Source organism: Panthera leo, chromosome E1, assembly GCF_018350215.1.
Source record: "Panthera leo isolate Ple1 chromosome E1, P.leo_Ple1_pat1.1, whole genome shotgun sequence".
NCBI classification, from domain to species: Eukaryota; Metazoa; Chordata; class Mammalia; order Carnivora; family Felidae; genus Panthera; species Panthera leo.
In genome coordinates, this window is record NC_056692.1 from 14,000,502 (window position 1) to 14,023,553 (window position 23,052).

At 49.7% G+C, this 23,052-nt stretch overlaps 1 protein-coding gene across 5 annotated transcripts in view; it reads right to left on the reverse strand.

Annotated features, from left to right (window-relative positions):
- RAP1GAP2 (RAP1 GTPase activating protein 2) overlaps nt 1-23,052 on the reverse strand; it is a 191,363-nt gene that overhangs the window by 166,074 nt on the left and 2,237 nt on the right. For all 5 annotated transcript variants that reach the window (XR_006196347.1, XM_042914756.1, XM_042914755.1 and 2 more), the window contains exon 2: nt 21,495-21,530. Coding sequence is in view for 4 of the 5 variants with exons in the window: in XM_042914756.1 (XP_042770690.1) it covers nt 21,495-21,530 (36 nt within the window). In the remaining variant the exon portion in view is untranslated. The remainder of the gene's footprint in view (nt 1-21,494; nt 21,531-23,052) is intronic.

The following is a 23,052-nucleotide window of genomic DNA, read 5'->3' on the forward strand; positions in this document are numbered from 1 at the left end:
TATTTCCCATTTCAATTGTGTGGTTTCCCCACTCTGTCTAATCAATAATTGTTCTAGTATTGTTTTGTACTCTTTCCAACTGCCTTATTTATTACACAGCCACTCAGGGACATGGCTGCCTCTTCTGACCTTGACTCAATGGGTATGTGAGCTGTGAGTTCCGGACAGCTAACCCAAGGGGAAGCATGTGGTGCACAGCCAGCCCACATTATTCTCTATGCTCAAGACCCACCACAGCAGGTACAATAGCACCTGCTCAGGACTTGCAGTTGACTAAGAGCAGACTGTGAAGCATCAAGAAAAAGATAAAGGCAAACACGGGTTTTTGACTGGATTAGCATCCCAACAGCTTTTCTTTCTCAGACACTTACAAATTCCCGAACCCACATCATTCGGGAGGCAGGACCTGCTGTCGTCTCTGACAAAGCCTGGGTCCCAGTTCACTCCAAGGAACTCTCCCAGAGCAGGAGACCAAAACGCGAAAGGCAGAGCTGTCTTAGGTGTCCTCTCTGAACAGAGCCCTCTTATAGCCATGAGCCCAGAAATCAACTTGGTCAGAAGGGAAAGAGGAAGTACATCCAAGCCCCTGGCTGATGTGGCTTCCACAACAGTACCTCGAAGTCCCGGCTTCAAGCGTGAACAGAGAAAGTGCCAGGGGCCAGGTATCAGGAAGCCAGCCCTACCCCCATCCTCCATCCCCACAACATCCAAATACTCTGGAACCAGGCACAACCACCCCTGTCTACTGCACGCTCTACAACCTGTGCCTGATACTCCTGGAAGGCAGCAACCATCATTCCCTCCCAGTATGAACTCCCTCCATTACTCCATGTGCCCTCGGTGGGACCAGCAGCATCGATGTGTGTCTGTGTGAGTGCAGAGCACAGTTCCGTCCTTCCATGCCTGAACCCGTGTCTGAGCATGACACTGGGTCTGCCTTCGGGCCTGCGCTCAGAACTAAGCATGATCAAGAGAAGAGGATGACAAAGCCTACGGAGGCAGACAACCCTGGTTGAATCCCGCTCCATCCTGTGCCGCCTATATGACTGGGGCAGGTCACTTTACCACCCTGAGCCTTGGCTTCTTCCATTTTAAAAAGGAAAGAACGGGAAGAACCACTTCATGGGACGGTTGTGAGGACGAAATGAGGAAGGAAGCCAGTGCTCTGGAACCGGTAGCTATTTTTATTGCTGTTATAATGAAATGTGGCATCAAACATGCTTGTGCTTTTCAGGGACTGTGTTTCCGAGAGTGGATGGGACTGTGTGTATGACTCCACGCGAGGTCCTGTCTAAATGCATGTACCTGTGTGTGCGTGTCTGAGTGTGAATGCAGGAGCCCATGACTTATTGCAGTGGACTTAATGAACTGGACATCAACTGCTTCTCTCTGCTCCTGTCCCCGGGCCCAAGGAGACAGGAGCTGTGTGCCAACTCCCTCCTGCCAAGGAAAACTGCTCCTGGCCACCTCCTTGGCGCCACCTAGTGGCACTGGATTTGTGAAGCTCAGACACCTGGCCTGGGAGTCCAGGAACGTATCTGCAGCAGGTGACAAGTCACAGACTATACAACCTCTGGGCTTGTTCAACCCTTGGAAAACTTCCAAGGGAAGTCTAGCCTTCTGTCTCAACCAGAGCTGCCTAACAGAACTTTCTGTAACGATGGAAATGTTCCGTACCTGTGCTATCCAGTACAGCAGCCAATAGCCACGTGTGCTTATTGAGCACTGGAAATGTGGCTAGTGCAAATACGGAACTGAATTTTTAATTGTACTTATTTTAATTATTTTTTTTATTTTTTTAACTTTTATTTATTCTTGAGAGACAGAGACAGACCATGGATGGGGGAGAGGCAGAGCAAGAGAGGGAGACACAGAACCCAAAGCAGGCTCCAGGCTCTGAGCTGAGGGCACAGAGCCCCACGTGGGGCCCGAATCACAAACCTTGAGATTATGACCTGAGCCAAGGTCAGACGCTCAACCGACTGAGCCACCCAGGCGCCGCTTAATTAATTTAACTTTAAACTGCCACACACAGGACAACATTAGTCTGAAGGACTGTCTGAGCCCTGGTATCCAGCTATGCCCAAACCAGACAGACCAACTCGCTGGGCCTCCCAGCCACAAGAACCAAGGCAGTCCCTTTTCACAAAGGCTGGTTTGACTCTGGCCATGTCCAAAGAGTCCTAACCAATCAGATGATGACCAACCGACCAATCGGATCTCCTCTCCTAGGACATATGAATGCATGAGGCGCTCAAAGAAGGCAGCAGGAAGCAAGGACACCTGCTACTGAAAGACAAGAGGAACCAGGCCCCTGGGCTTGCTAGTGGGTCCCCGGGGATGCCAGTGCACCACACTTCTAGGATGCTGCACGTCCCAATCCTGGAAGAGTTAGGGCCCCACGTGACTGAAGAGCCTCCGAAGAGCAAAGAGAAGCTTGGACTTAGAGACACATAAACCTGGTTCTGTTCTCAGATTGCCAGTTGTGTGACCTTAGGCAAGTGACAGCCTCTCTGAGGCTAATTTTCCTCGCCTGTGAAATAGGAATCAGAGTACAAATCTCCTAAGGACTGGGTAAAGATCAAGATAATGCATATAAAAGCATCTCCTACAGTGCAGCTGTGCAGAATAAGCACACAATGTTTGCTAGATTATTATTCATTCTATATAGCTTTATATTAAGCCATCATCATGTAAGTTTTTATAAACTGAAAAAAAAAACCCAATCCCTGACTAACAGAACAATTATCTGGGTCATCCAGATGCCACGCCAGGACATGCGCCACGGCTCCCCCCTTTCCTTCCAACCAAGTCCAGCCAGCCTCCACATCTTGCAGATCCCACCCTGTAGCACCTTGCAGCTAGCCATCCATTTCGAGAGCACACCTGAAGCCGCCTTCATCTTTCTCTCTTTTAATTTTTTTAATGTTTATTTATTTTTGAGAGAGAGGCAGAGTGTGAGTGGGGGAGGAGCAGAGAGGGAGGGAGACACAGAATCCAAAGCAGGCTCCAGGCTCCGAGCTGTCAGCACAGAGCCCGACGCGGGGCTTGAACTCAAGAACCGTGAGATCGTGACCTGAGCTGAAGTCGGACGCTTAACCGACAGAGCCACCCAGGCGCCCCCCTCCTTCATCTTTCTCTTGACCCATTGTGGGTTCGCGTCCATCAGCTCCAAAGGAGTCCCTCAGGGTCTCCCCAGGCGGTCACAGTGACCTTCCTATAAAGCTCCAGGCCTCCACTTAAAGCCTCCAACTATCTCCCTGTAGCTAAACTAATTGAATGCACACCCTGAAGCCTGACCACCCGGGCCCTCCGCCCTTTCGACCTGATTCCTCTTCCAATGCTCCAGCCTCACTCATTCACTTGAGCAAACCTCGCTCTTTTTCGCCTCTGAGCTAGCGTAAGATTCAACAGACAGGCCATAGGAATCACACAGAAACCCAGAAAGATAACTTCGGATACATAGGAATTTAGTACTGAAAGTGAAAAATTGAAGTCTAGAGCTGGAATGACATATCCGATTTTTTGGGAACATAAAATTATAATTTAATCTCTCATCTTATCCCAACTAAATTCCAAATGGATTAAAGAATTAATGTGAAAAGAAAAGAGTTAATGTGAAAAGGAAATAAATAAATACATACATACATACATACATACATACATACATACATACATACATAAATGGCACCATCGACTTTCTGGATGGAGAAGGTCTTTCTAAGCATAAAAGTAACAAAGAAGTCACAAATGAAAAGTTTGACAGATTTTACTATCTTAAAATTTTAAACTTTCATACCAAAAAACAAGAGTAAAATTTAAGGGCAAAGGGTAAACTGAGAAAGATTATTTGGAAATAAAAATATGAATGACAAAGCGTTCACAACTTTAATTACCAAAGAGTTCTAATGAGTCAGCAGGAAATATATGAATATCCCAATAGAAAAACAGGCAAGAGTCATTAAGAAATATTTTCCCAAAAAATAAAATTTGAAACAATCTGTGAAAATATGTTACCTTTAGTGGTAGTCCAAAAAGTAATCAAAGACACAAAGATTTATATTCAAGGATGTTTTCGCAGCATTATTTATTAATAGTTAAAAATGTATAAGACAACCTTAATATCTAAAAAATAAAGCAATGATTAAATAAATTATGAAACATCATAATAGGATTGTTATGCAATATTTTTAACCATGTTTTTAAAGAGTATTTAATCGTGTCAAAAATGTAATTACATAATAACTTTTAAAAGGAAGCTAAAAAGCACAAAAAGACTAAAAAGAAACATCAAACTAATAACATTTCAGGTGGCAGGGCATGGGTCTTTATTTTTCCATCCCAATATTTGTATGCATTTATAAATCTTCTACAGTGAGCATGTACTATTTTTATAATCAAGAAAAAGGCTATTTTTTAAAAAGGGACGCCTGGGTGGCTCAGTCGGTTAAGCATCCGACTTCAGCTCAGGTCATAATCTCACAGTCCCTGAGTTCAAGCCCCACGTCGAGCTCTGTGCTGACAGCTCAGAGCCTGGAGCCTGCTTCAGATTCTGTCTCCCTCTCTCTCCGCCCCTCCCCTGCTCATGCTCTCTGTCTCAAAAATAAATAAAAACATTAAAAAAAATTTTTTAAGGAAAAAAAGACTGTACTGATATGGGGAAATGTTTGTTACACTATGCAGAGAAAAGAAGACCCAAGGAGGCCATGGGGGCTTTTGTTCACTTACTCAGAGTTACGGTAGTGCTGATGTAATAGAGAATAAAATAAAATGTACTCTGTCAATCAAATAAATGCAAAAGTTAAATATCAATGAGGACTTGGGGATTGAATCCACATATACCCCTGACAGGAGTGTTAATGGTAAAACCTCCTTGGGAAGGGAAGGGGAGGGGAGGGGAGGGGAGGGGAGGGGAGGGGAGGGGAGGGGAGGGGAGGGAAGGGAAGGGAAGGGAAGGGAAGGGAAGGGAAGGGAAGGGAAGGGAAGGAAGGGGAGGGGAGGGGAGGGGAGGAGAGAGGAGGGAAGGTATTGCAGTATAACTGAATACAATGTTACATTACCTTCAGCTGTACAATAGTGATTGATCGAGTGTATACATTATGCTATATGCTCACAAGTGCAGCTGCCATCTGAAACCACACAACACTACTGACTATATTCCTTATGCTGTACCTTTTATCCCTGATTTACTCATTCCGTAACTGCAAGCCCATACCTCCCACTCTCCACCCCTCTGACAGTTTGTTCTCTGTATTTATGGTCTGTTTCTGCTTTTTGTTTATTTGTTTGCCTTGTTTTGTAGATTCCACACATAAGTAAAATCATAAAACCTGTCTTTCTTTTTACTTTAAATTCTAGTATAGTTAACCTACAGTGTTATATCAAAATAAAAGGCTTCTGCACAGTGAAGGAAACAATCAACAAAACTAAAAGGCAACCTACTGAATGGGAGAAGATATTTGCAAATGATATTTCCAATAAAGGGTCAGAATCCAGAATATAGAAAGAACTTATAGATAGGGGTGACTAGCTGGCTCAGTCGGTAGAGTACACGACTCTTAATCTCGGAGTCATGAGTTCAAGCCCCACACTGGGCATGCAGCCTACTTAAAATAAAAAATAAAAATAAAATTAAAAATATACAAAAATAATTTATACAACCCAACACCCAAAAAACAAATAATCCGATTAACGGGCAGAAGAAATGAACATAAAACCTCTCTTGAGGGCAGTATGTCTACCTCTGGAAGAGCTGCAACCCAACAGCCCTGCCTCCTGGTAACCCCCACACACACACACCCAGCCTCACCCAAATGCACAGAGGGTCACACGAGGGGACAGTCATTACAGTACTGTCTGCAATATAAGAAAATGGAAATGACCCAAGAGCCCACCAACAGGACACAAAAGGGGGAAACAAAAGATGTGACATGTTTGTACCCAAAAAATGCCACATGGCAGTGAGGCATAAATGCAGAACTGCATTTGGTAACATCGAACGCCGTTCTAAGCACTTGGCGTACATAAGCTTACGGAATCCGCAAAATAATCTACGAGGTTTTCGGTTTTACTATTATTCCCATTTTACAGACGACTAAACTAGGCACAGAGAAATTAAGTCACCTGCCTGGAGTCTCACAAGCTAGTAAGTGGCAGAGCCAAGACCTGTACCCCAGCAGCCCGAGGCCAGAACATGGCCAGGATACATTCACGTAAGCTTGAAAGGACATCATGCATGTGGATTCTTAATACACAGGAAAAAGTATATAATGTCTCTAGATGCCTATCCATGGATGTGAGGGTGCTAAAAACACTGACTGAGAAAAAACACACCACGTTCCTGGTAGTACTCGCCTCTATGGATGGGGGGGACAGGGCAATGGGGCCAAGAAGGGATGATTACAGGAATTTGACTTTATGATGTCATTTCTTTTCTTTAAAAAGAAAAAAAAAGCTCAAAAAGTTTAAAATAGAATTACCATATGATCCAACAATTCAGCTTCCGGGTATATACCCGAAAGAACTGAAAGCAGGGACTCAAACAGGTATTTGGAGACTCCTGTTCATGGCAGCGTATCAGCCAAAAGGTCCACGTGTTCATCCATAGATGAATGGATAAACAAAATGTGGCTAAACAAAATATACATACAATAGTCTTCAATCTTAAAGAGGAAGGAAATTCTGACACGCTACAACATGGATGAATCTTGAAGACGTTTCACTAGCGAAAGAAGCCATACACAAAAGGGCCAACGCTGTACAGATACACTCACCTGGGGCCACTTAGAGTGACCACATTCATAAAGTCAGAAAGTAGATTGCTGTGGTTGCCATGGGCTGGAGGGAGGGCGGGAGGAGTGGGGAGTTAGTGTTCGATGGGTGCAGAGTTTCAGTTTGGGATAATGAAAAAGTTCTAGAAATGGTGAATGGTGGGGGTTGTACATTATAAATATACTCAATGCCACTTAGTGCTATCCTTAAAAATGGTTACAATAATAAATCTCATATTATGTATATTTTACCACAGTTTTTTAAAGGTTTATTTGTTTATTTTGAGAGAGAGAACACAAGTGGGAGGAGGGGAAGAGAGAGAGAGAGAGAGAGGAGAGAGAAGAGAATCCCAAGCAGGCTCCATACTGTCAGCGCAGAGCCTGAGGCGGGGCTCAATCCCACGAACCACCAGATCATGACCTGAGCCGAAATCAAGAGTCAGCCACTCAACAGACTGAGACTTGCAGGCACCCCTATTTTACCACAACATCTAATAAGGCTTGGTGAAAATGTTAACAACAAAACGTTAACAGCTGTCAGGTTCGGGTCATCAGTACTCTGAAGTGGCCATGTCATTATTGTAAAAAATCAAACAAGCACGGGGCGCCTGAATTGTCTCAGTCAGTTAAGCATCCGACTCTTGATTTCGGCTCAGGTCATGATCTCACGGTTCATGAGATCAAGCCCTGCATCAGGCTCTGCACTGAAAGCATGGAACCTGCTTGGGACTCTCTCTGTCTCTCTCTCTCTGCCCCTCCCTGGTGCATGCGCACGCGTTCTTTCTCTCTCTCAGAATGAAGAAATAAACTTAAAAAAAATCAAACCAACAAAACCAGAACCTCCGGACGGCAGAGGGTGTGGAAGGCAAGGCCCTTGCAGGCAGGACACCCCTCCCAGCTGGCTCAGGGCCTTCCATCTCTTCCCTCCCCCTCCTACTTTTACTGCATCATGGTTGCTATGGAAACAGGGCCCCTTGGGCTCCCAGAGCGCAGCCCAGGTGCTACTGACTCCAGGAATAATGTCAGAGTATGAATAAAACAAAAGCCCGACCATCCGGGCCTCGTACACACACACACACACACACACACACACACACACACACACACACACATCTGCGCTCCTGGTGGGTTTCCTACTGAAGGTGTGTCCATCCATGTGCCTACAGTGATACCACTTGCCCATACCTGTCAGCAGCAGGCCTGGGTCTGGGTGCACATGGGTCCAGTTTGCCCCTGTGGGTATGCCTGCACGCACGCGGGCATATCACACGGGCACCTGTGTCCACACAGCCCAGGACTATTATTACTAATATCGGAAATACTGTGGCAGGTAACATGTACCAACCGCTATGTACCGGGCAGGGTGCTCCAGGTGCCTGGATCATCTCCTTGGAACCGCACAATAGGACCCACATTTGTGATCCCCAGATAAATGAGGCACAGAGAGGTTGTATGGCTTGCCCAAGGTCACCCAGAGCACATGAACCTAACCACTGAATCTAGATGACGGGGAGAAGAGCTTTCAATGTCACTGGTTCCCAAAGAGCCACAAACACAGCTGCACCATAAGGAGCACCTCTGGCCCTGATGAGGCCCAGGTCTCCCAGGCCCCACTCAGGCCTAAGGAAGCAGATTCCCCAGGGTGAGTCTGCACAGCAGCCAGGGGTGGGCACCCCTGATCCAGCCTATGCTGAGCTGGCAGGAGGGTCTGGACAGGGCATGGCAGGGTGAGGTCCCTTCAAGTCCTCTTTCTGGGCCCAGAAATGCACCTGGAAAAGCCTGTAGCCCAGAGATCCTCAATTCCAGATGTATCTACCGGCAGCAAGGCAACCAGGAAAGTGGCAATGGCTGCCGTTGCACGCGCGCGCGCACGCGCGCGCACACACACACACACACACACACACACACACACACCCCTCAGGGCAGGGCTCCAGAAGTCAGTAATGTGGCTTTGCGGCCTGCCAGGCACGGATTTCCGCCCACTCCACCCTCGAAGAATGAGGAGGGCGTGGGACGGAAGATGACACTGTGGTACCCTGCTGGTTCACGGCCCAGCCCAAGGCAGGGAGGGGTCAACCACCTCACCTAAACAACAAACTGTGACGGAGCTGGGCTGGGCACCCCAGAGGCTCCCACAGCCTCAGATTTCAAGGGAGAGGGACACGGGCAGAAACCACTGGACCACCGCAGAGCAGGAAGAAGTAAAGGCATTTCCTGCTAAGGGAACAACATAAGCAAGGAAGTAAAGGCATCAAGGCGAAAAAGTGCCAGAAAACAGCAAGTCACACCATCTGGCTTGGAGCTGAAGATCAAGAGGAGGCACGGTTGTAAGAAAAGGGGGGGAAAAACCCACCAAACCCTAGAAATGTGCTGAGACACAGAGAAGTTAAATAACTTGCCCAAGTTCATCCAGATGGTGGAGTCCGGATTTAAAACATAGGCTGCCTGACTCTGAAGCACAAAGAATAACCACTAAGACGGGGTTCACTGGTTGGCAGCCTTTTCCTCCGTGCACACCTTGCAATGCTGTGAAGTGAGCCCAGCTCGGCCTGGAGCAGTGGTCCTCTTTGGGGCGGGGAAGCTTCTACTCCCTCCCCTCTGAAAACTCAGCAATGCCCGGACACATTTTTGACTGTCACTCCTAGGGGGCAGGTTGCTAGTGTCTCATAAGCAAAGGCCAGAGGCGCTGCTCAACATCTACAATGCACAGGACAGCCCCCGAAACAAAGATTTATCCAGCCCCAAATGTCAACAGAAACCTTAACCTAGAGTGACCCACCCACCTGGAGCCCATTTTAACATCCAACCTGACCTGAACCATTGACAATCAGCACAATGCTCATCCCTTGGGACTGGGGTTCCCAGAAACTATTGCACATTAGAATTACCTGGAAATCAGGGCACCTAGGTGGCTCAGTCGGTTGAGCGTCCGACTTTGGCTCAGGTCATGATCTCACAGTTCGTGAGTTCCAGCCCCGCATCGGGTTCGGTGCTGACAGCTCAGAGCCCAGAGCCTGCTTCAGATTCTGTGTCTCCCTCTCTCTCTGCCCCTCCCCTGCTCACACTGTCTCTCTCTTTCTCTCTCTCAAAAATAAATAAACACTAAAAAAAAGAATGAAAAGAAAAAGAATCACCTGGAAATCTTCAAAAAAAAAAAAATACTGATGATGGGACCCACCCCAGACATTCCGATTTCCAACTCTGGAACTGGGTGTGACCTGGCCATGAGAATCTTTTAAAGCCTCCCAGGTGATAGCAAAGTGCAAAACATCTGGGAACCACTGCCTTGAGGGAGAGGAGGATCAAATTATCTGCTATGGACCAGAGACCGTTAGTGGATGCTAATGCCAGAAAGAGAGGACATTGGAAAGTCAACACAACCAAAAACCGCCCAGCCCCCCACCAGCTTGGGGCGGGGATGGTCCCACACCAGGCTCCCAGGAACTAGGCTATGTGCAGTCAGCACTAACAAAGCCTGCCACGGGCACACAGAGGGCAGAGCTAGAGACGACTTTGGCATGACGGATTAGTCAGAGCTGGCAGAGGCCTGAGGAGGAGGTTAATTAGAGAGCCTTTGTCAACTGTCTGGACAGGAGATAATGGGCCTGAACCAGGAGGAGGGCGGGAGAGGGCCTCGTGACTCAGGGACTTCACAACCCGGTGACAGAGAAAGAACTGGATTGGAAGACAGAAAAGGTTAATTGAGAGTGAGTGTGGTCTGGGGACAGAGCAGGAAGTGATCAGTCAGCTGCTGAAGGCGGAGATGAGAGCACCTGGGAGGGGGTGACCTGGGACAGGGACTAGGGAGTCAGCCATGGGGAGACAGGGAGCTGGAACCCGAGAGGGATGACAGCCCCAGATCACAAGTGGCCCACTGGTGACCCTCTGCGCTGAACCTGGCCTACAGGGCAGGCCACACATGGCTTGAGTTAGCTCTCAAGATTTTTCCTAAAATTCCAGATTTCCAGCTTCTCTTGGACAGTGGGAGATCTGGTGAGACAGGCAAGCATCCCCACAGAGGCTGATATGTGCCCCCAGACCCCTTCCTGTGGTTGTCTTCGGCCCTGCCAGATCCCTGCAGCCATCAGGCCTATCTTCAGAAAGAAGAGACAAGACAACGTGCTAAGCCAGAAAGCGGTGATGATGGAGGGGCTGCTAGGGGGAGGAGGAAAGGAGCCAGGTGCTGCACAGAGCCAGACAGCTCTGTCCTGGTCCCGCACCCCCCACCTCAAGCTAGGAACATCCCCACTGGGACCTCACATACTGATCTGTAAACAAGGAGGCTGATGCCCATGACCTCTAGTTGCCCACCCTCATGTCCACTGGGCTCCTGCAGGCTGCCCAGGTCAACCCTTCTGACCAGGCTTTGAGATGAAGCCTAGAAAACCTGATTCTTTACAATACAGATTACCCCAGGTAGTGAGAAATCCCAACTAGAGCTGAAGGGGCCAGGGATGACCAGCTGGGGTGCAGGGGGGAAAGAACACTGGGAACGGGGAGGGATGAGAAACCAAGCAATGGCAGCTACAGAGATTCCAGATGAAAAGAATGGTCATCTTTGAACAATCAGAACTGTATTGTAATAGAATAGGCATCCTTACAAAGTAATGAGCTCCCTGTTGCTGGAGGTAACCAAGCTCAGGTTCAGTGACTAGTTTCAGGGGCACAATGAATTTATGTAGTGGCTCATTTGACTTTTTTATTTCAAGTTCTGAGATTCAAGGGCTCCAGAGATCTGGAGATCTCCCTTAAAGGCTCCCACCCCTCCCAGTGCTCCCAGGGCAAGCTGTTGGGGATCAGGCTCTGGACTCTGCCTTCCAGAAAAGAAGGGCCTAAATGGTCTGGAAAAAGCACAGAACGTCCACTTCCTTGCTCCCCTTGCCCTTCAGCAACCCCACAACCACACAGCCAGACCTAGCAACCCCTGCTGCACAGCCCCCATCCCAGCAGAGCCTCACCAGGGCCCCCTCAGAGGGAGAGGGAACAGCTAGCTCCTGGGAGAGGGCCCTCTACATCCTCTCCCCACACTCCCATCCCCACTCCCTGCTCCCAGCCCCACAGGGGACAGCAGAAGGAAGGAAATAGAAGCAAGCACCCCCGACATTCCCAGGCACCCTGTCCAGCAGGAGCCTCTCTGAGGGCAGCGGGGGTCCTGACACACCCCAGGGTCCACAGTGTATGGACAGGAAGCACGTGGGAAGGACAATGTGGGGAGTCAGAGCCTCTCTTCAAAGCCCATAAGAGCAATTCTTCCCCAGCCCTAGCCAAATCCAGCCCCTGGTGAGCCAAGCAAAGCCCTATGGCCTCCTCCCCATGGGATTCTGAGTCTTCTCATCGAGTCAGGCCAGCAGGTCTCTAAGTCTGGGGAGACTTGTGAAGAAGCTCAAGTACATGGCCAGGGACCTGAGGACTAAAGGACCCTTTCAGGGAGCTGAATGGGGTGAGGAGGCTCCCCCAAGAAGAGCTGGGCCCAGGATGGTGGACCCCAGGCTGCCCATCTGCATTCCACTCTCCCGTTTCCCTGCCCTGGTCCCCCAGAGTAACACACTTAGCCCTGTCCCATGGGATCAATAAGGACCACTCAGCTCCCCAGCCACTTGGCAAACACCCCCACAGGGCCCCAGGAATGAGCAGAACCCCTCCTGCCCATAGTCTCATACCCATCTCAGAAGGGCCCGATGCCCAGTGCCCACTGGCCAGAGCTTCCAGCTAGCTCCCTGCTTGCCCATCAGGAGACACCCACCGGACCTGGTCAAGACCCAGGAAGCTGCTTGTCCACCAAGAATCCAGAACAGGGACTCACCAGGGCTTCCTAGGCATGGCGGGGACCAGCCGGGATGAGGGCCAGGAACACACAAATCCCTGGAGTTTGCAGACCTTGCTGCCTGGCAAATGGCACCTCCAGGTGCATCCTCAGTGTCTGGCAATGAAATCAGGCCACAGCCCAATTGCCAGCTGAACACCCGCCCGCCTTGCTTCTCCCTGTAGCCACTCACGCCCTGAGACTCCAGATCCCAAAAGAGACATGTTCGTGGTTACCATAGGAACTCGCTAAAGCCAAAAAAGGCACCACACAGTCACCCACATGGGCCCTCAAAGCTCATGTCCACCTGCACAGGCAAGCACACACACACTCCTACACACACCCACACACGCCTACACTGTGCTCAGGCTCAGGGCCCACAGGGTGTCTGGAAGTGGGTGCCCTGCATGCGTGGTCCAGCCAGCTGCTGATTACAAGGGCAGTGGCGCCAGCCGGTGCTGACCTGGAGCTCGCCTGCCAAAGGCACCCTAGGAGCTGAGCAGGGTTGGGGGTCACGGCCCAGGTCACTGCCAGGCCTGCCTGCAAGGTCAGGGAGAGGGCACTTCCTGGCCTGTTTCCCGGCCACAGACCATCTCTTGCAACCCTTCACATGTTGCTCCTCTCCTCTGTCCCCTCTATGGTCAGGGGGGAGGGTAGGTGTGAGGGTCAGGATCTAAACCGGCCACGTGGAGAGGGGAGAGGGGGGAGGGGAGAGCAGGGATCATGTATTCAGAGCCTTACTCCCCCATCTCCATAAATGGGACCAACATCCACCCAAGGGCTCACCCAGAAACTTGAAAGTCTTCACCTTGGCCCCTCCCTTGCTCTCACCTCCCACATCAAAACCAATCCAGGCTGGGAAGACCACCTCTTTGATAACTCTCCAATCTGTCCACTCTCCCCAACCCCACTGCCCCCGCCCCAGCCTCCAACCTCTCCAGTGAGTCAGCAGAGGACAGCCAGAGGACCCTCTGACTCAAATCTGGGTCCTACTCCCCTTAAAACCCTGCAGTGCCTCCGGTTACCCAGAGAAGCCAGCTCAGCTCTCCACACAGCTGTCCCATACTGCCAGAGGCTGCCCAGCCTGCCCCCATACTCCCACCCCAGTATTCCATCTGGTGGTAGTAACCGCCCCCAGAGCCCTCCCACCCGCTGCGTTTCTCACCTCACTGTCTGTGCACTGTTGCTGCCTCTCTCTTCTGTGGACTGACCTTACTCACCCTCGGATACGGCTCAGGCATCACCAAGTCTGCAGGAAACCCCTTCCATCTTCTCAGAGGACATCTCTGCCAGCCCTCCTCACACTCCCCTGCAGTTGTCTGACTATACATCTGCCTGCCTCCAGGGCTGTAAGCTTTCACGAGCAGAGACCATGTCTTTTTCATCTCTGTTTTCCCACCAACTCCAGGGCCTGGCACCGGGCTTGGAATGGAGGTGCCCAGTAATTATGAGCTGAATTGATGCAGCATTCTAACCCTCAGAACAGCAAGCTCCCCTGCCCTTAACAACCCAGCATACTCTCAGCACATTCCCTGGGTGTGTAAGATGAAGTGACTAAGGGGGCAGCCCCAGAAGGTTCTAGAACATCTTAGTGGTACCTGAAGGATTCTTGTAATCCACTGTAAGCAAAGTCCTGGTGGAAAATGGGGAAATTAACTGGTGATCATGGCCTTCGGCCAATGCATGAAAAACGCCACGAAATTGGAATCAAGGGTGGACTGTGGAGCCACAGGCTTTCTGGAAGGAAGGCTGGAAAGCTGGAGGCAGAGACTTGATGCACTGACACCTGGGCCCTGACTCTGCTCCTCCCCAACATGAGCATGTGGCCTTGCCAACACTACCACAAGAACCAGGAGAAGCAGATGTCTGTAAAGGTAACCATCTAGATTTTGTGTGTAATTCTCACTGAATGGAGATCAAAGCCCTGAGTTTACAGCCCCCATCCTGCATGAGCCATGGCTCCAGCAGCTGCCATCAAGGATCCTAGGGGACAAGAGAAGATACGTTGCGTCTGCTCCTGCCTGTGTGGTCACCCTGCTTCTGATAAAATGTTGAATTCTTAGCTGGTGAAATCTGAACCTAGAGTAGGGATGGCCGTGTGGTATCTTCTGGCCAAACCACAGGACAGCTGAAATGCTTCTCTTGGCCGGGCTGCTGGGAAGATGCTCCTCCAGGCCCTCTCCCTCCCTCTCTTGAGGAAGAAACAAGAGGACACAGTCACCTCCAGGCTTCATCACATGCTTTCTCTCTATTCAGAGAAGCCATTTCTAGTCACCAAGAACTGGGACCATCAGTTAGAAAGGAGGATTTGGGGGGCACCTGGGTGGTTCAGTCAGTTAAGCATCAGTCATGATTTCACAGTTTGTGGGGTCGAGCCCCCCGTTGGGCTCTGTGCTGACAGCTCAGAGCCTGGAGCCTGCTTTGGATCCTGTGTCTCCCTCTCTCTCTGCCCCTTCCCTGCTCCCTCTCCCCCCCCCCCCCCGACACCCCCCCCCTCAAAAATAAATAAACATAAAAAATTGTATAAAAAAAGAAAGTTGGACTCTGTTTCCTACAAGGCAATGGGTTCTAGATTTCCCCACCATCAGGAGTGTGCTTGCTACTGTGCCCCCAGCAGTGGAGACAGGCTGCACTGAATCATCCCTATGCTCACCCAGTCCCATTATGGCCAGTTGCTGTGTATGACAGTCATCTCAGATGGCTGGAGCATGGCTTACCAGCCTGTGCAGCAGAAACACACACACACACACACACACACACGTACCCACACATGTGTGCGTGCCCATCTCTTTCTTTAGCAAAGAAACAGGGGTCTGTGAGGGGGGGCAGGGGCAGCAAAAAGGAATGGAGGAAGGTTATCTGAGGCTCCCAGCTCAGGCCCTCACCTCCCAGATGCTGCTTCAAGGACCTCCATGAGCAAATCCTAGATTTGCTAGCCAGGGCTCGCCTCTGGGGGAATCTAGTCTATGGCTCAACTACTGCAGTTGACGAAGGGTCAGCCCCCAGAAGGTTCTAGAACATCCTGGTGGTACTGAAGGATTCTTATAACCTTATCCTAAGCTGGCCTCGGCCCCATCTGCTGATTCTGCCTCTTTCTCTCCTTCCCTCCACCTGCACATGATAGGCTAACCATAATGACCCATAACTGAATCATTCACCAAATCTAGATTGAGAACCTGCTATGTGCCAAACACGATGTTAGATTCTAGGGTGCCAGAGACAAAGTGTGCAGAGCCCCTGTTTTCAAAGACATCCGTTCATGCATGTATGCATTCACTTTTCAACAGCGAGTACCTCCCATCATCGAGGTTCTCAGAGAAATACAAAAGGACAAAGGTCATGAAGGTAAACTCCTAGAATGTCAAAGCTACAAGAGAGCAGGTTAGACAGTAGTCCAACCATCCCGTCTTACAGATGGGGAAGCTGAGTCTTGGAGAAGTTAACCATTTGCCCATCTGTTAGCCTGGGGCTATAACCTGGCCCTCCCAACTCCTCCCGTGTGCACGGCCACCACCTCCCTCTCCGCTGTTCCTGTGTGGCTCCGTGCCCCCTGCACCTTGCCGGTGAGGGTCCTCATCATTCAGGCACCAGAGATGCCACTCGATCTGGGCCTGCAGCAAGGGCATGTGGTGTGAAGGCAGAGGTGCATATTCTGTGCCACCCAGATTAGGTGCACGGCCCCCGAGCAGAGCGGGGCTAAAAAGAGTGAGAAAGCAGAGTGGCCAAGGGAGGTGCTGAGAACTACTCAGCTCCAGCCTGGACGAAACCAGCCACGAAGTACAGAGCGGGATTCAAACCCCAGCCCCATGATTTCTTCACCGATGACCTTAACCAAGTGTCCTGCCTCCATCTTCTCAGCTGTACCACGCCGAGAGCGACGGCAGCTGCTTCAGGAGGCGGTTGTGAAACCTCAGGGAAACTGTGCCATTTCAACTTAGCGCACCGTAAGTGCTCAGCAGTGGCGAGGCCAGAACCCCCACCTTCAGAGCTGGGTGGCTCAGGGACACCTCCAGGAGATACGTGGCTGACTGTCTTTGTGTCGAGAGCACTAGGTCCCCGGAGAAAGAGCTAAAGCAACTGGGAGCACAGGCCACAGCGCAGGGGTGTCTGCTGCTCAGCAAAGTCAACGGGCTACACTGGTAGAGAGAAAGAGGTCTCGCCCAGTGGAGGCAGAAGGAGGGTGGCACCCTGGTGCCTAGGAGAGCTGTAGCCCATGTAGTTAGCTTCCTAAGGGACATACCAATGGGGCGCCCGGGTGGCTCAGTCAGTTAAGCGTCTGACTCTTGATTTCGGGTCAGGTTATGGTCTCACTTTTGAGTTCAAGCCCCACATCAGGCTCTGTGCTGACAGTGCAAATTCTACTTGGGATTCTCTCTCTCTCCCTCTCTCAATGCCCCTACCCTGCTTGCTCTCGCTCCCAAAATAAATCAATAAACTTTAAAAATGTTAATCTAATGGACATATCAGCGAGCAGAGCCATATCCTGGGCATCTAGGCAGATCTCCACATTAGGGACTATCAATGGAGGGGAGGAAGACAAATGAAAAAACAAGTACTGAACTCCCTTTTAGTCCCCAGGGTAGCGGGGGTGGCTAGCTTAAAGCTCGTATGGTGTCTGTCCAGCCCACAAGCCACCTTTCTTCGTGGGAACTAACCCCTCCCACATAGAGAGGTGACCACAGCAGCCATATTTTATCATAAAACTTCATGTCTCCAGCTAAACTGATTGGACCAGGGGTACACAACTGACCCAAGCTGGGCCAGTAAGATTCTCTCTCTTTTTCAACAGTTTTATTGAGATGTAATTTACACATCATACAATTCATCATTTTAAAGTACACGATTCAATGGCTTTAGTATATTCGCAAGGTTGTGCCACCATCACCACTACCTGGTCCTCGGACATTTACATCACCCCACAAAGACACCTGCATCCTTTAGCACTCACTCCCCCTAACAACCTCCCCAGCCCTAGGAAACCACGAATCTATTTTCTGTCTCTATGGATTTGCTTACTCTAGACTTCTCATATAAATGGAATCACACAATATGTGGTTGTGACTTTCACTTAGCATAATGTTTCCAAAGTTCATCTATGTTGTAACATGTGTCAGTACTTGGTTTCTTTTGATGGCCAAATGGTATGCCATTGTATTGATGTGTCACGTTTTGTTTACCCATCCATCTGATAAACATTTGGGTTGTCTCCACTTTGGGCTATTATTAATCATGCCGCTATGAACATTCGTGTTACAAGTTTCTACACGAACAACATATATTTTCATTTCTCTTGGGTATGTACTTAAAAGAGGAATTGCTGGGGCGCCTGGGTGGCTCAGTCGGTTAAGCGTCCGACTTCGGCTCAGGTCATGATCTCACAGTCCGTGAGTTTGAGCCCCACGTCGGGCTCTGTGCTGACAGCTCAGAGCCTGGAGCCTGCTTCAGATTCTGTGTCTCCCTCTCTCTCTCTGACCCTCTCTCATTCATGCTCTGTCTCTCTCTGTCTCAAAAATAAACATTAAAAAAAAAAAAGAAAGAAAAAAAAGAGAGGAATTGCTGGTCATATGGTAACTCTGTGTTTAACCTTTTGAGAAACTGCCAGATTGTTTTCCAAAGCAGCTGCACCATTTTACATTCCCAGCAGCCAGCGGTGAACAAGGGTTCCAGTTTCTCCCCATCCACACCAATACTTGCCATTATCTTCTTTCTGATTATAGTCATTCTAATGGGTGTGAGGTAGTATCTCACTGTGGCTTTCATGTATATTTCCCTGATGGCTAATGATGCTGAACATCTTTTCACGTGCTTATTGTCCATTTATGTATCTTCTTTGGAGAAATGTCTATTCAGATCCTTTGCACATTTTTTAATTGTGTTGTCTTTGTATTGTTGAGAGCTCTTTATGTATTTTAGATAAAAGTCCCTTATCAGATATGATTTGCAAATATTTTCTCCCACTCTGTGGATTGACATTTCACTTTCTTGATGGTGTCCTTTGTAACACAAAAGTTTTTGATTTGGATGAAGTTCAATTTATCAATTTGTTGTTGTTGCTTATGCTTTTGGTGTCATATCTAAGAAACCACTGCCTTATTCGAAGTCACAAAGATTTACTCCTATGTTTTCTTCTAAGAGTTTTATAGGTTTAGCTCTTACATTTAGGTCTTTGATCCATTTGAAGTTAATTTTTACATATGGTGTGAGAGAGGGGTTCCATTTCATTCTTTTGGATGTAGATATAGCTATACCAGCACCATTTGTTGAAAGACTATTTTTCTCCATTGAATTGTCTTGGCACACTTGTTGAAAAATCAACTAAGGGGCGCCTGGGTGGCTTGATCGGTTAAGCGTCTGACTTCGGCTCAGGTCATGATCTCACACTCCGTGAGTTCAAGCCCCGCGTCAGGCTCTGTGCTGACAGCTCAGAGCCTGGAGCCTGTTTCGGATTCTGTGTCTCCCTCTCTCTCTGCCCCTCCCCTGTTCATGCTCTGTCTCTCTCTGTCTCAAAAATAAATAAACATTAAAAAAAATTAAAAAAAAAAAAAGAAAAATCAACTGACCACAAAAGTGAGGGGTTTAAAAAAAAAGTGAGGGATTTATTTCTGGACTCTGAATTCTGTTTCATTGACCTATATGGCTATCCTTACACCAGTACCAAATGGTCTTGATTACTGTAGCCTTGTAGAAAATTTCAAAATCAGGAAGTATAGTCCTCGAAATTTGTTCTTCTTTTTCAAGACTACCCATAAGTTTAGGGGTGCCTGGGTGGCTCAGCCAGTTCAGCGTCTGACTCTTGATCTCAGTTCAGGTCAAGGTCTCACATTTCTTGGGATCAAGCCCCACGTCAGGCTCTGCGCTGACAGCACGGAGCCTGCTTGGGATTCTCTCTCCCTCCCTCTCTCTCTCTCTGTGCCTCCCCCGCTCGTACGCTTTCCCCCCGACTTTTTCTCTCTCTCAAAATAAGTAAATAATCTTTAAAAAAAGAAAGAAAAGACAACCCTTAAATTTCTGTATGAATTTTAGGATCAGTTTAGCAGTTACTGCAAGGAAGCCAGCAGGAAGCTTGTTGGGGAGGCTCTCCAGTTCCAGCTCAACCCCTCCTGAACTCTACCTCCACTTTCTCCCCTAGGTTCCCTGAGACACCCTGGGATCTTTTCTGTATTCTCTTTCGCTTAACCATATTACACTGAGGTTTTCTTTCTTGCAATCAGAAGAATATTAACCAAGTACAAGTAAGAACACAGTGCTACACACCATCCCAAACAGCCATCTCAGCACTACCTCCCCAGGACCAAAGTCCTCAAACTGTCCCCCAGATACGCAATCCCAACGCTGGCCAGTGCCCCCCGCCCTTCACTCCACCTTGAAACGAGTTCCCTTCCAGGTGACACACATCATCTTTGCCCGTTAAACAGCCTCTCAATAAATGCCTGTGAAACTGAACTAAACATCCCAAAACAACACCAAAAGAAACATCCCCACCACTCCACCCCCGCTTAGTAACCCTGTTTCGTGCCTAATTCTCATTCAATATGCAGATAAGAAGCTCCTGGAAAATTAGACTTCAGACAAAGGATGCAAAAACTGAAGTCTGGAGAAGTTAAATGCCTTGCCCATGAGTGACGATTTGCCCTGAACACTGAGCCACACTGATGCACACCCCACGCCAACCGGCATAGGCCCAGGTGCACCTATTGTCCCGCCCCATCTTTAAGAGCCGCTAGAGAAGCTGCCTCCTCCTGGCAGTCTTCCAAGACTACTCCCACGGCAGAAAGCTCTCAGAAGGCAGGGACTGTCTGCCACTCATCCCGGCCCTGCTAACTGCTTACCCTCACCGTTCTGAGCAAAACAGACCAAAGTGGGAAGCCTCTTATTCTCACCCCTATCTGCCGACTCTCAAGACCGGCTGTGCTTTGCCCCGGGACCTGTACCCAGGGCATACACAGCCAGTGCTAGCAACTAGATGGCATGGCAGAGGGAGGCCGGCCTGGAAAACCTTTCAGCTGAGATGGGGTGTCACAGGCGGGAGGAGCTGCCTCTGAAGGAGGACACTCATTGGAGGAATTTCTCATGCACCAGCGAACTCACATATGGCAGGATAATATTTTGGGCTAGTGACCAATGCTATTTTTTCCTCCTAGAATTTCCCTCCTTTTCAATTCACTCAATTGGAGCAGGTGGTTGGTCAGTACTCATTGCCCAGGGAGGGATGAAGATGGAATGACTTTTTCAAAGTCTGAAGCGGGGAGGGGAATCAGGATGCAAACACAATGGCTGGGGAGAAATACACATGGAAAAGGAGCAAAGACGGTGAGGGAGGAGCAGGTGGAGGTTCTGGGAGAGAGGTGTGTCTGCGCAGGGCTTCCCAGACAGACGGGCAGACATATGGCAAACCGCGGCAGACAACTCCCAGCCCCCGAATCTGGTGTTGAAGCCTCAGAGAGCCGCAGGGCTGGGCTCATCAGGATGACATTTGTCTGGTAACAGATGACTCAGTGGCCAACTGACCACATGCACACTGGGCTGTTTCATGAGGCTCCAGAACTATGTGGCACAATTTTCCAGGTAGGTAGGAATGTCAGAAAGACTGATGGATCGGGGACTTCACATAATAATCAAGGGGATAGGAAATAAAATTATCTTTCTCACGTCCAAGTTATGGCCTAAAAGACACCACTGTATGCATTACCATCAACCTGGCACCTGCTGCTTCCATCCCAGCATGCTTTTCTCCAGACACCCCAGGAATCAAGAGCCCTGTCCAACCTCTCCAGTCCAAAGCCCGTAAGACTGAGATGGAGAATCTGACAAATGCTACAGCCCCACTCTGGTTCCCCACAACTCAGGGGAAACGAGGGGCCCACAGGAGCTCTGGCCTGCCATCATCTCTGATCGCTACATAACAGGAAGTGGCTACTTACTTGACCTTCAGGCTCGCCAGCATGGTCTTGTCGATCCTGCCAAGAGAAAAGCAAGGGCTTTGGTCAGTGCCGAGGCTGAAGGCTGCCAACTAGCATCCGAAGGGCAGGTCCCTTAGCCAGTCTAGACCACCAGACCGGCAGGGCCCTGGAGGGGACAGCCGCTCCAGCCGGAAGCTCTCCTCCAGCCCAGGAAGAGAGGACTGTGAGCTCTGGGAGGGCTGGAGCCACATATAACCCTACAAGGCAGGTACTGTTATTCTTCCCATTTTAGAAATGAGGAAACAGAGGCTCGGGAGGGTAACATCACTGGCCCAGTCTGAATCCAGGTTCCGACTCCAAACCCAGAGATCCCTTTGTATATAGCATCTCCCTTCATTGCCCCCACTCCACAAGAGGCATTTGCAAGCCAGCTGCATCAGTCACCGCAGCTGGACCTTCAACACATCGACATTTCCCAGGCTTCTGCTTTGGGAAGATACCAGCACCCCAGCACCCCAGCAACAAGGACCCTCCCGTTCTGGGAGCTGCCAGTCCATGCAAGGAGGCAGACCCCACTCCTGAGACAGAACCCAAGAGCAGGCTCCAGGGTGCACGGACAAGTGGGAACTGTCAGGCACGGAGCTCAGAGCAGGGAAGATCACACGCACAGCAGGCTGTCCTGGCAGCCAGCTCCTCCACCCCAGGCTGCACCCACCCTTGCTGGAAGACAAGGCAGTGCTGCTAAGCTTCTATTTTTACCCCGTGCATATGCCAGCCCTCGTGGCTGGTAAAAGAGGCCCCTTCCTCTCTCCAGACAGAAAGGTGGGCGAGATTCCCACTGTCAGCATCTCCTCTTTTTTAGGGGTCACAACCACCGGTGTCACCACCACCACCCCCATGTCATCAACACCACCACTGTCACCATCACCATCGGTGTCGCCACACCCCCATGTCAGCATCACCATCAGTGTCACCATCACTATAAAGGTCACCATTACCCTCAGTGTCACCACCATCCCCTGTGTCACCATCACCATCAGTGCCACCCAAATCACTACCACGTCCAGGATGCACGAAACCCTGGAAAGATCTTTCAGCCGCCCTATCCTGTATGTTCAGCTTTGCCACAAGCTTCCTTGCACACGACTCCCAGGGCAGCACGGGGATGGGAGCAGTGTCAGGGGCCACACAGGGAGGACACGGAGCTGTCGTAAGTCAGCACCAAGCCCCTGAACTGGGAGGTGGGATCCTTTCACTCTGAGTAAACTCCCAGCACCTTCGGATCTCAGTTTCCAGCAGCAAAACAAGCCACACCCCAAAGCTCCTGGCCCAGGTCCCTCCCAGCTTCTTCCCCACTGCATCCTGGGCCCCTTCCATGGAGCCTCCACAACTGGTCCTGAAGGGTCTCATGGGGCCCCCAAACCCTCTAGCATGCAGACGTGCCTCCTCTCCCATTCAGCCCACCAGAGCGGGGAGGGTGAATCCAGGAGGCAGAGCCTCCCATTCTGCTGTAATATTTGTAACCCAGAGCTACGGAGCTACCTAACTATGACCCCAACAACAAGCCTTTACATTTTAT